We start from the raw sequence: 15,712 nt of genomic DNA, 5'->3' as shown, positions 1-15,712 counted from the left end.
TGGAATGTTTAAAAAACACATCAGTTTAAGATTTCAAACAAAACAAAACAAATGACAGTAGTTCATTTTTTTCTGCATTTATGAACTATAGTGGCTGAACCATCCTACTGTGTCCCGTTCAAACAGAAACACCATTTGCACCAACACTAACATGACTATGCAGTCTATTCTATCTATAAACTATAAAATGTTACTTTACAGTACAGCTATCAGAGGGGAAAATGTTATAAAATTTAGGTGGTTTGCATTTCCTGGCAAAAACACTCAAATACGAATATGGACAGTAAAGTATTTTACCACAAACTTCAGTTCACATAGTTCTGTATGAACAATTGAGAACTAGTTCAACTTTCAGATTTTCCATCATTAAAACATTTTACCGTTTGTCCCTCTGTGACCCTTTACATTGATGTGCTGTATTTAGTTAGCATATTAGATGTGTGCTATTTACCATGCAGGTAAATCCTTGTAATCCCAATAAAAGCTCATATTGGCTCTCCTTGACAAAGTGCAAGGATATCTTCCCATAATATTAAAGTTAGATAAGGATTTGGACTCAGAACTGCAAGGTTGATGAGTAGACATTAATGATTCCTTTCAAGGTTATCTTGTCCTGGAAGCCACTGATGATGTGTCTGCTCTAGTATTAAGTATAATGAAATCTGACAAGGGTTTTGTGATTGACATTGTGGGGTTCATTTACCCTCAGCCAATTTTCATAAAAATAAATATCTGCAAATGTATGTACCTTGGGGGGAAACAGGCAAAATGTATTACTGGTATAATTTTTTTCTTTATCTGTCGGAACTCAGAAGAGTCAGATTAACAAAAGAAAACGCCTGTTATATTCATACAATAATAATGTAGCTGTGACAACAATTTGACTTTGCTGCTGGGTTTTATCTTACAAAAGGCTCTTTATATGATTTTTTCCCTTTTTTTGCATACCAATAGATGTCTCTCTGGAGTGTCTACTCAACCATCATGTGTAAACCTAAACAAGAGCTGCACTCGCTTTTGCTGGGATTTACTGTACCTACTATTGTTCTCAAACTAGTGGAGACTTGATAAAAATGACATTCAGTTTCAGTCTGGGCACAGAGGGTGACACTATCATGGCTCATTCAAAAGGCAAGCACAGCTGCAGTGAGTTTTGTTGGAAGTCTACGTTATTTTTTGCGAACCTCATTAACTTTTGACAAGTGGATCTTCGTGGAGATCGGAGTAATATGTTTAGCAAAATGGAATTCCGTGGTTTGGTGCTGTGACGTAAAACAAAAATTATGCTGTCTTTATTGCACCTTATGTATTGTTTGCAATTTGTAGTTACTTTTATTTATAGTTTAGGTGCAAAATTATGCCATCTCTGTCTTCGCCAGTACTTGTTATGCTGACAAACACCTCACTCGTCATTGGCCCAGTCGTGTGTAAAGAAGAATGGTAACCTTCTGGACTAGGCTGTGTTATGCATGACAAGAACTAGAAAGTTTAAACCATGCAATAATTAATGTTGCTTTGGGTATTTTGATGAAAGCATGTCACAGAAATGTTATTAAGATACCTGGGAATTGTACTAAATATATATATATATATATATATATATATATATATATATATATATATATATATGTATGTATGTATGTATGTATGTATGTATGTATATATAGTGCCCTGGTATTATTCTAAATGCATCCTGTTGCCTGACACCATATGCTTCATTTTGCTGCCACTTAATTACCTTTTAGTCCACCTGTAAAAGTTTGGCTCTGATCCAGACAGACTCTCTGGAGAAGGGAGAGAGGCACATCCAAGATTTGATTTCAATTTACCATCAGACAAATATTGCTTGAATATGAGAGTAACTGTAAACACTGAACAGAAAAAGTCTAAGGAGAATTTTAGCTCCTCTGAGATGAGTTGGTTTCTGATAAAAGAGACAACATTCAGGCAAATCGAAGTGTCAGAATAGTAAGTGATTCTGCCGTCAGGTTTGACTTTAGGGAGTTGGTCCCCTGACAAATAAAGAACTAAGTCTGTTGACAAATAGAGATTCGACTAGACAGATATGATGAGGGTACACCTTTCGCCTACAGTTACTCAATGACCAAACATGGATAACATACCGTATATTGAATCTATATATTTTTCTCCCCATTACACACATAAAACAAACTTTTCAGGTTAATTGAAGACTGAAACTTGCCCATAGATGTGAATGTGAGTATAAATGGCTGTTTGCCTATTTGGGCTCAGTGATTTACAGGTGACAATGGTGTAATCCACCTCTCGTCCAATAGTCAAGATAGGAGGCTCCAGCTAACCTGCGACCCTAATGGGTACAAGTGGGATAGAAAATGGATGGTCAGACTGAGGGACACACAGACAGGACCAAATTATCAAACTACAAGTGAAAAAAAGAAAGCCATGGACAAACCCACTGGAAATATCGCCTAATAAGAAAGTTAAACTTTTATTTTTGGATGACAACTATTTAGGTCTGCTAATATCTACTTGACTTTATCAATTTAATTGCCGTGGTATGTCAACAATAGATTCCATACACCAGCATGAGCATTATAATCATAAAATATTTCCATCAAATTGTTTTGTGTGATGCATTAACTCAATATCATAAGGGCTGTTTGGAGTAAACTTGAAGGGAAAGATGGGTGAAAGATTTGAGACCTGTTGTGAACCGTTCATATAAATATGTAAATTAGGACTCTATCTCTTGCCAGAGATATTTCATTTTGCTTCTAAACCACTGAAGCATGATGCCAAACTGCCAACATTATAGAATTCATTTATTGTGCTTCCCTTTTCATTCTGAAATCTGTCCTAGTTGTTTTTACTTTAATTATAATTTCTTGCATATGTCCACTTTAAAGTCACAGATGAGCTGGAGCAGCGGTGGAACAAATGTGATCTGGGCCCATGTGTGATGTATATAAGTGCGGGGAGGTCTTACTACTGCAGATATTTTGTTGTGAGATCAATGGCCGCCTCAATTACTTGGATCATTGCTACGTTACGGCACCGGACGACACATGCCTTAATTGTGTTAGCAGGGGGTGGGGTTGTGCAAGCGGAGAGTTTGATGTCAGCTATGATATGTAACCAAGTAATCAGGTAAAGATATCTGATATTTACACCTTGCCCTCGCTTACCAATGGCCCCCTTTATGACCACAAACAGGACCACGAGAGGCCTGGGCCGAGGTGTGGCCGCACGGCCAGCACTCCCCAAGCTCTACCCCTGAGCTAAAGCATATCTCTGCTATTTTTGTGCAAGTGATGGAGTACATCCTACACTGTTCACCAGCCAATTGTTATGAAAGGGCAAGCCGTTAAATATGGATCCAAACACAGACGTGGAAGTTTGTAGTATTTGTTACTACAAAATGAGAACTAAGGGAGCATGCCAGAACACGTGAGAAAAATACAAACAAAAACTCCAGAACACGCGAGAAAGATGCAAACAAAAATGGCATGAACCGAGTCGGCGAGAGAACCAAGGGGAAGGCAACAATGGCCAGAACAGGCAAAAACAAATATTAGCTAAGTGCAACAAAAATACCAGCACAACAACAATGTGATAACAAAGAACACAAATGTAAGTAGGCAAGAGATCTCGAGATGACGCACACAGCGGTATGTAAGCAAGCAATAATCCGGCACTTGTAGATGGTGACAGGCGTCCTTAAATATTGAGCGTTCCTAATGAGGCACAGGTGTGTCGCATGGCCCCGCCCATCCGGCTCAATCAGGTGCTGAATTAAAAAAGGAACTGAGAACGCACACATGATAGACAATTGCAGAGCATGTCTAAACAAATGACCTGTAACATTCACATTTACACCTATATATGAAAAAATCTGATTCCTATTAAATGAACTAAACATGCATGTTTTGGTAATGTGGGAGGAAGGCAGAGTAACATGATAAAAACTGCTGCCAAGTTTAAAAAGAACATGCAAGCCTTTCACAGAATAGCCTGAGCTGGCATTCAAACAGCGATGTAGACACACTAAACATAAATTCCATCTGGATGCATACATTATACACCAGCAAATAAAAAATAAACAAGTCATGCCAGGAAAATTGCATTATTTCCAAATTCAATGGGCTCTTACAGTGCCTTATTGTATGTTGTCAGCATTCGGGACAGTCAAGTCGTGGATGTCCCAGCTAGAGCAAGTTGAGAGATAATTGTTCAAGCAACGAGTTGTTTTGAAATTGTGTTTTGTATTTTAGCTTGTATACTTTATTTGTGTCAACAGCACATGTTTGATTCTCACACCAAACCCTCTAAAACGGTGACATTTCATGAAGAAGGCTACAGTTCTATGCCAGACAAAGAGTGAGAATAAATGAGGGATTATACAGTATAGAGTATGCTCCTTCTTTGAACATAAGATTTCAAAAGATGTCCCCTCTAATCTGAAGGTAGGTCTGCTACACACTGTAATTGATTAATTTTTGTTTCATTAGGTGCAGTATTGGTCCACTGATGAGTATATTAAAACACTGTGTACTCCTTGTCCAAATGGAGCATGAAATCGTTAAACTTGACTAAATAACACCACCACATGTCTCAATGGATATACTGTAATACTAATAACAGTACCTCACACAACTACTATGTAATTATAAATTAATAGTTTGCAATTACTCCGCGTAATTCCACATCTCTGGAATATGAATGACATTTTTGTACACTGGTAGACAACTGTAGCATACTCGTGAGACAGCCACATGACTAGTGAGCCAAAATTGTGCGCTAATTTACAACTGCGTGCTTTCGCTGCAGGGGTGTCAAATTCATCTTATGGTTATTGTTTCCTTCGGAGGGCCAGTATATCTGTCAAATAGGAGCTGCCACAATTAATCAGCTAACTGGCAACAAATCGATTATCATCAAATGAATCAATGTTTTTGATAGGAGAGTCATTCTATAGAACAAGTGTGTCCATACTATTCTACAAAGGGCTGCAGTTAGTGCTGGATTTCATTCCAACAAAACAAGATGACACCTTTTTACCAATCTGATGTCTTACAAATGTAATCAGTTGATTGCAATTTTGTGTTGCTTGTTTTAGCACAGGGGTGCCCAGTCCCGGTCCTCGAGAGCCCCTATCCAGCTTGTTTTCCATGTCTCCCTCCTCTAACACACCTGAATCAACTAATCAGGATTGTTATCAGGCTGCTGCAGAGCTTGCTGATGAGCTGATCGTTTGATTCAGGTGTGTTAAAGGAGGGAGACATGGAAAACAAGCTGGATAGGGGGTCTCGAGGACCGGGATTGGGCACCCCTGTTTTAGCATAAACTTCAATTGATAAACTGTCTGTGCTACATTGGTTGGAACAAAAACCAGTACCGGCAGAGGCCCTTGAGGACAGGTGTGGACACCCCTGGTCTAGAGACATTGCTGACCTAAAAATTGTGCAAATCCTCTCATTCGAGCTTCTCATTAGCAAATAGTTTATTTATTTTTCATTTTTGTTTTTAGAATTTATATCTATTTTATTGACCTAACAAAAGGAATACTGTACTGTTCTTTAAATGTTTTTTTGTTATTAAAAAAAATCCTATTTATTTTTCTTAGAACCTTATATATATTATTAATCGACTTACATTCTTTAAACCATCAACCAGAACGAACTAAATTCCCATGTGGAGTACCTCAAGGGTCAATTCTTGGACACTCTTATTTAACTTCTATATGCTTCCCCTAGCTCAGATTATGGTACACTATGACATCTCCTATCACACCTATGCAGATGACACACAATTCTACATTTCTGTGTCCCCACATGATTATAGTCCCTTAGTCTCCCTGAGTAAATGCATTCATCAAATCAATGAATGGATGTGCCAAAATTTTCTCCAGTTAAATGTGGAGAAGACAGAAGTGATCATTTTTGGGCCAAAAAAGGAAAGGTCAAAGATAAGCAGGCACCTCAGCACAATGTCACTTACAGCTACAAAGTCAGAAACCTTTGGCGTGATTATTGACTCAGACCTGAAATTTGATAGCCACCTAAAGTCTGTCACTAAATCTACTTATTACCACCTAAAAAATATATCCAGAACTAAGGGGCTTCTGACTCAACATTACATGGAAACTTATGCATGCATTCATTTTCAGCAGATTGGATTCTTGCAACGGTATATTTACAGGTCTTGATTAAAAAAAAAAAAAAATCAGTCAGGAAGCTGCAGCTAGTACAGAATGCTCCAGCCAGAGTCCTCACAAATACAAGGAAACTGGACCACATTACACCGGTTTTGAATACTACTGCTCGTCTACAAAACACTTAATGGCCTTGGACCAAAATACATGCTTGATTTGTTAGATTCCTATGAAACATCTAGATCCCTAAGGTCGTCTGGAACCAGTCTCCTGTATGTTCCAAGAACAAAAACCAAGCAGGGTGAGGCAGCATTGAGTTATTATGCTCCTCACCTCTGGAACAAGTTACCTGAAGGTCTGAAGTATGCTCAAACTGTTAGCTCCTTTAAATCAGGGCTAAAAACCATTTTGTTTAGCACTGCATATCCATAACTATCTATATATTTCAATCACTTTGCTTTTTATTCCTCTTGTGTCCATTGCTGATTTCAATTATTATTATTATTAGTAGTAGTAGTATTTGTTTTATTTTTTTATTTATTCTATTCGTGATTAAATGCGATTTTTATGTATAATTTTATTTCCTATTTCGATTGTCTTTGTTTTTACGATCTATTGATTTCTGTGTGATTTTTATGATCTTCAAGTGATGTAAATGCACTTTGAATTGCCTTGTGTTGAATTGTGCTGTATAAATAAATTTGCCTTGCCTTTAAATGAATTTACTAATTCATTCATTTTCAAAACCGCTTATTCTTGTCTGGGTCATGGGGTGCTGGTGCCTATCCCAGTTGACCTCAGGCAAAGGCAGACTACACCCTAAACTGGTCACCAGCCAGTTGTAGGGCACACGCAGAGGCAGACAACCATTCGCACCCAAAATCAGACCACCACTGCATGGGAATTGATCCCATGCCACCGGTCCCGAAGTCAGGCAAATGCATGACTATAGCATCAGTGACGACATTATTTTAATACAAAACAAAAAGGTGGAATAAACAATAAATATTGTCGTTTTTAAATTTAATTTTTTTTAAGACAAGAATGAGTTGGACCACTTCTCAGGGAAAACAAAACGCAAGGCAAGGCAAGGCAGGGTGTGTGGGAAGTCAGGAAAAAAAAAAAAAAAAAAAAAAAAAAAAAAAAAAAAAGCTACAATGCCCAAGTAGGTCAAAATCCAGCTTAGGTTCCACTGCACCTTAAAACATGTTTTGTTTTCTCCTTGAGATAACTGTTGTTGTGATTTGGTCTAAACAAATAAAAAGTTGATTTGATTTGATTTGACTTAGAACTAGGGCTGTCAAAATTATTGCGTTAACGGGCGGTAATTAATTTTCTTAATTAATCACGTAAAAATATTTAACGCAATTAACGCACATGCCCCGCTCAGACAGATTTAAATGACAGTACAGTGAAATGCCCACTTGTTAATTGTGTTTTATAGAGTTTTGCCGTCCTCTGCTGGCACTTGGGTGCGACTGATTTTATAGGCTTCAGCACCCATGAACATTGTGTAAGTAATTATTGACATCAACAATGGCGGGCTACTAGTTTATTTTTTGATTCAAAATTTTACAAATTTTATTAAAACGAAAACATTAGAAGGGGTTCTAATATAAAATTTCTATAACTTGTACTAACATTTATCTTTTAAGAACTACAAGTCTTTCTATCCATGTATCGCTTTAACAGAATGTTAATAATGTTAATGCCATCTTGTTATAATAAACACAATAATACAGTCCTTATGTACCGTATGTTGAATGTATATATCCATCTTGTGTCTTATCTTTCCAGTCCAACAATAATTTACAGAAAAATATGGCATATTTTATAGATGGTTTGAATTTCGATTAATTGAGATTAATTACGATTAATTAATTTTTTCAGCTGTAATTAACTCGATTAAAAATTTTAATCGTTTGACAGCCCTACTTAGAACACATCCATAACAGAACAGTATGGACATGCAAGTGACAATGTTGTTTTTTTTAGGTAACCTATTGTGGTTCCTCGGTTTTATTATTATTATTATAGATATTCTTTGTTCCGCAGCCCCTTTGAGCTCAATTTGACCCCCTTAGAATGCTTCAAAATGCACCAAAAGCGGCAGGCAGGTCAAGATAGGTACAATCTTTGATACCGTGTAAAGACAAATTCCAAATACACTATGTAGCGCCCCCTAGCAGTCATTCTATGTCCCGCCGACGCTTTGAGCCCTACTTTGACCCCCTCAGAATGCTTCAAAACTCACCAAACTCAACAGCCAGGTGAACACTGGTGAAAACGTTGATAAAATGTTAAAAAAAAAAAAAAAAAAAACATCAAAATACTTTATGCGTAAATGTTTGTAGCGACTCCTAGGAACAAAACCAACAATTAATTTCATTTTTTAAATTTTTTTTATTTTTTTGTCTAAGGTGAAAGAGGAGGTAACAACGCAAAGGTTAAAACTTAGACCACATCAGTACTTTATGAATGGGATACCATGCGTAGTGCCCAGCCCAGACTGCCGTTAGTACTACATCCAGTTTTCTTTGGGTGGGCAGAGCGTGTCCGTGGGTGGCACTGCCCACCCCTGCCCCCCCAGGTAACGCCCCTAAGTTGTGCTGTGGCATGCCGCGGCGCGCAGAAATGTCCCACAGTAGCAGTAGGAAAAGAAAAAAAACTACTAACAAGAAATGAGACTGTGTTGTTCCACTTATTTTTTCTTTCTAATGAAAATAAAGAGCGTACTCGTATCACGGATCAGGGTTGCAAATAAAATATGACTTTAAATGTAGGCTGAGTTATTGATTTAAAGTAAGTGTAATTCTTTTTAATGAAAAAAATTATACAAGTTGCAAGTCTTGTGCTGTCGTCGTATAATTTATGATTTTAAAATTGTGTTTGTGGAGGTAAGGGAAGAAAAAACGTTACTCGACGCGATGACGTCACAGCCCGTCTGACAGCACTTCCTGGAGTGATGTTTGTTGTGGGAAATAAGCACTGTGCTGCACTACTGGGACAGGGCCCACGTTAACGGAACAAGGGCAAAGCAGACACCGTCCCCTTTCATGTGGAGATGTGACAGCATTCTGCAGGGGCCAGATAAGCCAGAGGGGCGGACCGGGACCAGGACGATCAAGCGAGGGACAATTGTCGGATTGCCTAGAAGCAGAACCGCCGACAAGACAGCAGCACGGAGCTGTCGCGATGCGGTAGCTAAAACATGGACAGCAGAGTCAAGTAAGCTTTTCTAATTTTAAAAAAGTGAAATAGACATGTGCCTTGACATGCATTGAGAAGAAGAAGTCGAGGAGGAGGAAATGCTAGCCTATGCCGTTACTTGAGCCTTTTCCACTAGTGGATTTAAGAAAGACCAGCTGGCTCGACAGCTTTTTGGGTCAGTCTGCTGCTCTGTCTGCTTGTTAGCAGCTCTGCTAACCTCTTTAAATACTTGACAACTTCTGCCTTATGTCCGTTCAAATTCTATGCTGTCTTTCCTAACTGTAACTGCATCAGAATAGCATTCTTTCATTGACAGTCTTGGCTGGACTAAGAGCAGTACCCACTTGTTACTACAAGGAATTACCTATTAATCGATTATCTCAAGTGTTTTTTGATCTGAAAATATCCATTCAATTCTATCATTTTTGACTTCTCTCATGTTTTTTAGGGAGAACCCAGACAGAACATTTGATCTGGTATTGCATGTGGAATCTCCAGCCACCAGAAATGGGGGTAAGCGATGCCATTTTCATCACTGATAATCTCCTTTCCTCATCTCTGACCTCATTTTATGTGTTTAAAACTTGCCTGACCTTATGACTCAAACAGGCTGTTTATTCCGTGCAGTTCCTACCGAATTATACTGAGCAAACATGAGATCTTAGTATTAAGATTACTGCAGTATTAATGTAATCACTACTGATAGTTTTATAATGCTAGTCTTTTTGCTGCTGTTAGGCCACGAGGACAACTCCACAGTCAGGGAAGACAGGAAAGGGTGTTTTATTAATTAAATTTACAGAAGAACAAATTATTTTCATAGTCTATTATCCACTAAAATAGTATTCCCAACCAGGATGCTGTGCAGTCATCAGCGTTCCTGTGGTAAAATGATCTGAATGAACTTAATTTGTATGAAAATTGTTATCAATTACTAGGGGAGTAACTGTACACAAAAATCTCGGTTCGGTACGTACCTTGGTTTTGAGGTCACGGTTCGGCTCATTTTCGGTACAGTAAGAAAACAATAGGCAAAATACAATTGTTTTAGTTGTTTATTATACACTTTTGTGCTTTCAACTTAGCCTATACAAAGCTAGAATTCTGCTCAAAAAGTAGCGTGTATTTAAAGATAAAGATAATAATCCAACAACAATTTGCCTTTCAGACCCCGCGTATTGGTCAGCTTTAGCAGTCCTGTGCTAAAGAGAAAAGCAATCCCACCGACAAAGATTTTAACATGTATTTTACAAATGAAATGCCTCAGTGAATCATTTTTTTTCTTATGAATGGTTATCAAAAGCATTATTGGTGGATTCTCTCAAGTTAAAGCGCCACACAGAAATTAATAAATTTAATTGTGTAAGCAGGATCTGTATATTATTCTTATTATTTAATTACAGGTGTTTTAGCTCATTTCAATTTATTTTATTTAAATGGGCTATTATTTATTTTATTATGTGTTTATATTTTACAAATGTGATGTAGTATTCATTGATATTGTATATTTTGTGTTGTATTTTAGTTTCTATGTGAATATTAGTTCCTACTTGTTTTGTTTTGGTAGGAGGGTTTTGTATTGAACACGGGGCCGTGTTGGTTATTATTATAGCAGAGAAGACAACTGTAAATCAACAAAGAAAAACTGTGCACCGATCTACCACTCAAGAGATCTGAGGGACTCAAAAAGTGCATATTGCATATTAGTTTGAAAATCGACCGGATCCACCGTATTTTTACACGAGTGACCTCTGGTCTGCCGGACCCTAGCTAGTAGTATTGATGCAGGAGGGCCGCGTCTCGCGTCAAATAATAAACTCTGCCGTTCTTTTCTCGTGCGTCGCGTTGAGCCGCTTCTGGGACGTGTCTAACATGCCGCCGCACTGCGACTGGTGTGCATTGGCTGATTGACTTTAACGCCCGCGTTTCACTGCATTCTCGCGGCGGCCACGTTGTCGCGCCGTTGACATTTCTGGGTTATACTGTCCTACCGTGTTGGTCCTCATTATATTAGAGAAGACAGAGTAAATATACAGTGTCTTGCAAAAGTATTCGGCCCCCTTGAATCTTGCAACCTTTCGCCACATTTCAGGCTTCAAACATAAAGATATGAAATTTAATTTTTTTGTCAATAATCAACAACAAGTGGGACACAATCGTGAAGTGGAACAACATTTATTGGATAATTTAAACTTTTTTAACAAATAAAAAACTGAAAAGTGGGGCGTGCAATATTATTCGGCCCCTTTACTTTCAGTGCAGCAAACTCACTCCAGAAGTTCAGTGAGGATCTCTGAATGATCCAATGTTGTCCTAAATGACCGATGATGATAAATAGAATCCACCTGTGTGTAATCAAGTCTCCGTATAAATGCACCTGCTCTGTGATAGTCTCAGGGTTCTGTTTAAAGTGCAGAGAGCATTATGAAAACCAAGGAACACACCAGGCAGGTCCGAGATACTGTTGTGGAGAAGTTTAAAGCCGGATTTGGATACAAAAAGATTTCCCAAGCTTTAAACATCTCAAGGAGCACTGTGCAAGCCATCATATTGAAATGGAAGGAGCATCAGACCACTGCAAATCTACCAAGACCCGGCCGTCCTTCCAAACTTTCTTCTCAAACAAGGAGAAAACTGATCAGAGATGCAGCCAAGAGGCCCATGATCACTCTGGATGAACTGCAGAGATCTACAGCTGAGGTGGGAGAGTCTGTCCATAGGACAACAATCAGTCGTACACTGCACAAATCTGGCTTTTATGGAACAGTGGCAAGAAGAAAGCCATTTCTCAAAGATATCCATAAAAAGTCTCGTTTAAAGTTTGCCAAAAGCCACCTGGAAGACAGACCAAACATGTGAAAGAAGGTGCTCTGGTCAGATGAAACCAAAATTGAACTTTTTGGCCACAATGCAAAACGATATGTTTGGCGTAAAAGCAACACAGCTCATCACCCTGAACACACCATCCCCACTGTCAAACATGGTGGTGGCAGCATCATGGTTTGGGCCTGCTTTTCTTCAGCAGGGACAGGGAAGATGGTTAAAATTGACGGGAAGATGGATGCAGCCAAATACAGGAACATTCTGGAAGAAAACCCGTTGGTATCTGCACAAGACCTGAGACTGGGACGGAGATTTATCTTCCAACAGGACAATGATCCAAAACATAAAGCCAAATCTACAATGGAATGGTTCAAAAATAAACGTATCCAGGTGTTAGAATGGCCAAGTCAAAGTCCAGACCTGAATCCAATCGAGAATCTGTGGAAAGAGCTGAAGACTGCTGTTCACAAACACTCTCCATCCAACCTCACTGAGCTCGAGCTGTTTTGCAAGGAAGAATGGGCAAGAATGTCAGTCTCTCGATGTGCAAAACTGATAGAAACATACCCCAAGCGACTTGCAGCTGTAATTGGAGCAAAAGGTGGCGCTACAAAGTATTAACGCAAGGGGGCCGAATAATATTGCACGCCCCACTTTTCAGTTTTTTATTTGTTAAAAAAGTTTAAATTATCCAATAAATTTTGTTCCACTTCACGGTTGTGCCCCACTTGTTGTTGATTCTTGACAAAAAATTAAAATTTTATAGCTTTATGTTTGAAGCCTGAAATGTGGCGAAAGGTTGCAAGGTTCAGGGGGCCGAATACTTTTGCAAGGCACTGTAATCTACGCAAAGAAACTGTTACCCGATCGACTCACAGCCTCGAAAAGTAAGGGTTACATTACGTCAGAAACTCGTTCGGTACGCCTCCGTTCTGAACCGAGCACCCCGTACCTAAACTGTTCAATACAAATACATGTACTGTTACACCCTTATCAATTACTAACATATCTTTATCCATCGATCTATGTCATTCATGTATGGTGACAGGCAAAAAAAATAGTCTTTCCTATTAATGGCAAAAGGTAAAATAAACCTCTATATCCACTTGTTGTCATTCATACAAGAGAATGAGTCATTGCTTTAGCTGTGTTGAAAGCAAGAAGGTCCAGCTGCGGCCTGCAGTACTCACCCATCCTTCCATGCCCCATGATGTGGAAAAGGGGTTGTTGGTTAGGGTTTAAGTTTTAAGGTTAGGTTAAAGTTTAGGGTCGTTTAAAGCAAAGGGGCGCTTTTGGCGGATGATGAACGCTTGATTTGATTGGTCGTTGAAAGCAGTGGGCGTGAATGGCGGATGACGAACGCTTCATCTGATTGGTCGTTGATTATAGGGTTTAAGTTTTAAGGTTAGGGTCGTTGAAAGCAAGGGAACGCTTTTTGCGGATGACGAATGCTTGATTTGATTGGTCTTTGAAAGGAGGGGGCCCGGTCGGCGGGTGATGAAGCTTGATCTGATTACTCGTTGAAAATGGGCAGGGGGGTGGTTGGTGAGTACAGCGGGCCGCAGCTGGACCCTTCTCGTTGACAGGCCTAGATTTCACACTATGAAGTGAAAATCAATTTGTGTGTACTATAAAATAAGATCATTATTTCATTGCCCGTCTTTTTGTGACATTTTTGTGTGGTGGTAAATGTTGGTAATAACTGGTGTTGAATACTGTATGGCAGATGATGCCATGTCTTTGTATTTATCATCTTACCTGTGAATTTTATGTCATTCCATTGTGACATTTTAGTCATTAAAATAGTCTCTGTTATTACTATATTGATTTCATTTAATAGAATTACACATTTTTTTACTCTTAATTAAAACGGATGGCGTGGCTCAGTGGTAGAGTAGTTGTCCTCCAACCCAGAGGTTGTGGGTTCAATACTCTGCCCTGATGAACTCGCCTAAGTATCCTTGAGCAAGATACTGTACCCCACTTTGCTCCTGGTGCTGCGTCACCAGTAGGTAGATGGCAATGTAGTGTAAAGTGCTTTGAGCACCTTGAAAGGTGGAAAAACGCTATACAAGTATAACCCCATAACCATTACCAAAACCACCTAAATTACATTAACAGTCTTACTCATTTGTAGGCATGTGCCGCTATGAGATTCTGACGGTATGATAACCTCAAGCCATAATATCACGGTTTCATGGTATTGCTATTTCAGCTCTAAAATGTGTTACTTTGAGATATCTGGGTTGAAAAACAAGCAAACTTTTTTCAATTGAACAGGATTTTTAATTTTTAAAAACATATTAGCAAAATAGAACAAAAGTATGATGTTAAGTTAAAATAAAAGAATAAAAAAAAAACTGAAATATTCTGAATAAAATTCAAATAAATGCAGTCCTTTAGGTGAGCCTAAACCCACAGCCAACATTATTACCATCAGAAAAAAATAATTGAATTATTTTCCATAAAAAGCACGTGTGTATGACTCGTATCATGTTTACATTATACACACACTCTTTCTCAACAGACCATTGCCAGAGAGAAAAAACACCACGTTTTACCACCGCTAGACACACTAAACACGCTGGAGTTAACTCTCGTAGCTGGTGGGAAATGTTCATGACAGTGTTTACTAACCTTTAATTTTGTATAAATGCGAAATCATATTGGCGGTATTGCCTCCTCGGAAGCCACCCTCCGCAAACATGCTTTACATGTCAGTTGGCCCTCCTCTACGCCGCGGCCGTCTGTAACTTTTCTGTAGCCGAAGTATTCCCATACCAGCGATTACGTGTTCTTCGATGGGGGGAAAAAGTTCAGGGGTTTCACCTCCTTAAGCCATCATGTAGCACAGCTGACTCACTGACACTGAGCAACAACCGATGTGGGGAGGGTTGAGCCTTGCAGCTACAAGCAAGGGATTTCTCCCTACATTTTTAGGGCATAAAAAATAGCCAATAACTTTGGGACGGTATAACGGAAAATTTTTGTGGTTTTGAAACTGTGACGTTTTCATACCACGGTGTACCATAAAATTGGTAATTGGCACATGTCTACTCATTTGTAAGAAAACAATAATCAATTTGGCTATGTGCAAATTAATATCACTCACTTACAGTAAGTTATTGTATGCATTTGTGTTTTTTGTATTTTGTTTTATGTCTCTGGAATTCATTTGGTTAGAAACGGTCATGGTTTACTGTGTAATTATAGGGATTGTAGGACACTGCAGACGGTTTGTTGTAATTGTGATAATGTTGGCTGCAGTGTGCACCAAAATGACAACACAGGATTTAAGCAATTTATAATGAGTGGCATATGCACAAAGACAAAAAAACATGTTTTCTGCATTGTTTTCTGTGCTTCTTGGTTGGCTTTTTCTTGAAAGCAAGGTCAGGAGAAAGTCAGCTGAAGCTCAGCTACAATGCTTCAGTTACATATTAGTGCTATTCATTCTCTGTGTGTGCAACTGACCTTCCAGTCTGCAGTTTCCCGCTGCTGTTCAGTATGTAAGATAACCACCTTTCTCGTTGCACCCTGACCCCT

General features: G+C 38.7%; 1 protein-coding gene across 2 annotated transcripts in view; it reads left to right on the top strand.

Annotated features, from left to right (window-relative positions):
* The first annotated feature begins 9,103 nt into the window (after positions 1–9,103).
* dennd1b (DENN/MADD domain containing 1B) overlaps positions 9,104–15,712 on the top strand; it is a 252,123-nt gene continuing 245,514 nt past the window's right edge. For both annotated transcript variants that reach the window (XM_057840683.1, XM_057840682.1), the window contains exons 1-2: positions 9,104–9,361; positions 9,792–9,856. In XM_057840683.1, the coding sequence (XP_057696666.1) occupies positions 9,345–9,361; positions 9,792–9,856 (82 nt within the window). In that variant the 5' untranslated portion in view covers positions 9,104–9,344. The remainder of the gene's footprint in view (positions 9,362–9,791; positions 9,857–15,712) is intronic.

Source organism: Corythoichthys intestinalis, chromosome 7 (genome assembly GCF_030265065.1).
Source record: "Corythoichthys intestinalis isolate RoL2023-P3 chromosome 7, ASM3026506v1, whole genome shotgun sequence".
In the NCBI taxonomy this organism is placed as follows: Eukaryota; Metazoa; Chordata; class Actinopteri; order Syngnathiformes; family Syngnathidae; genus Corythoichthys; species Corythoichthys intestinalis.
The sequence above is the reverse complement of the archived record's forward strand: the minus strand, read 5'-3'. Positions and strand labels throughout refer to the sequence as shown.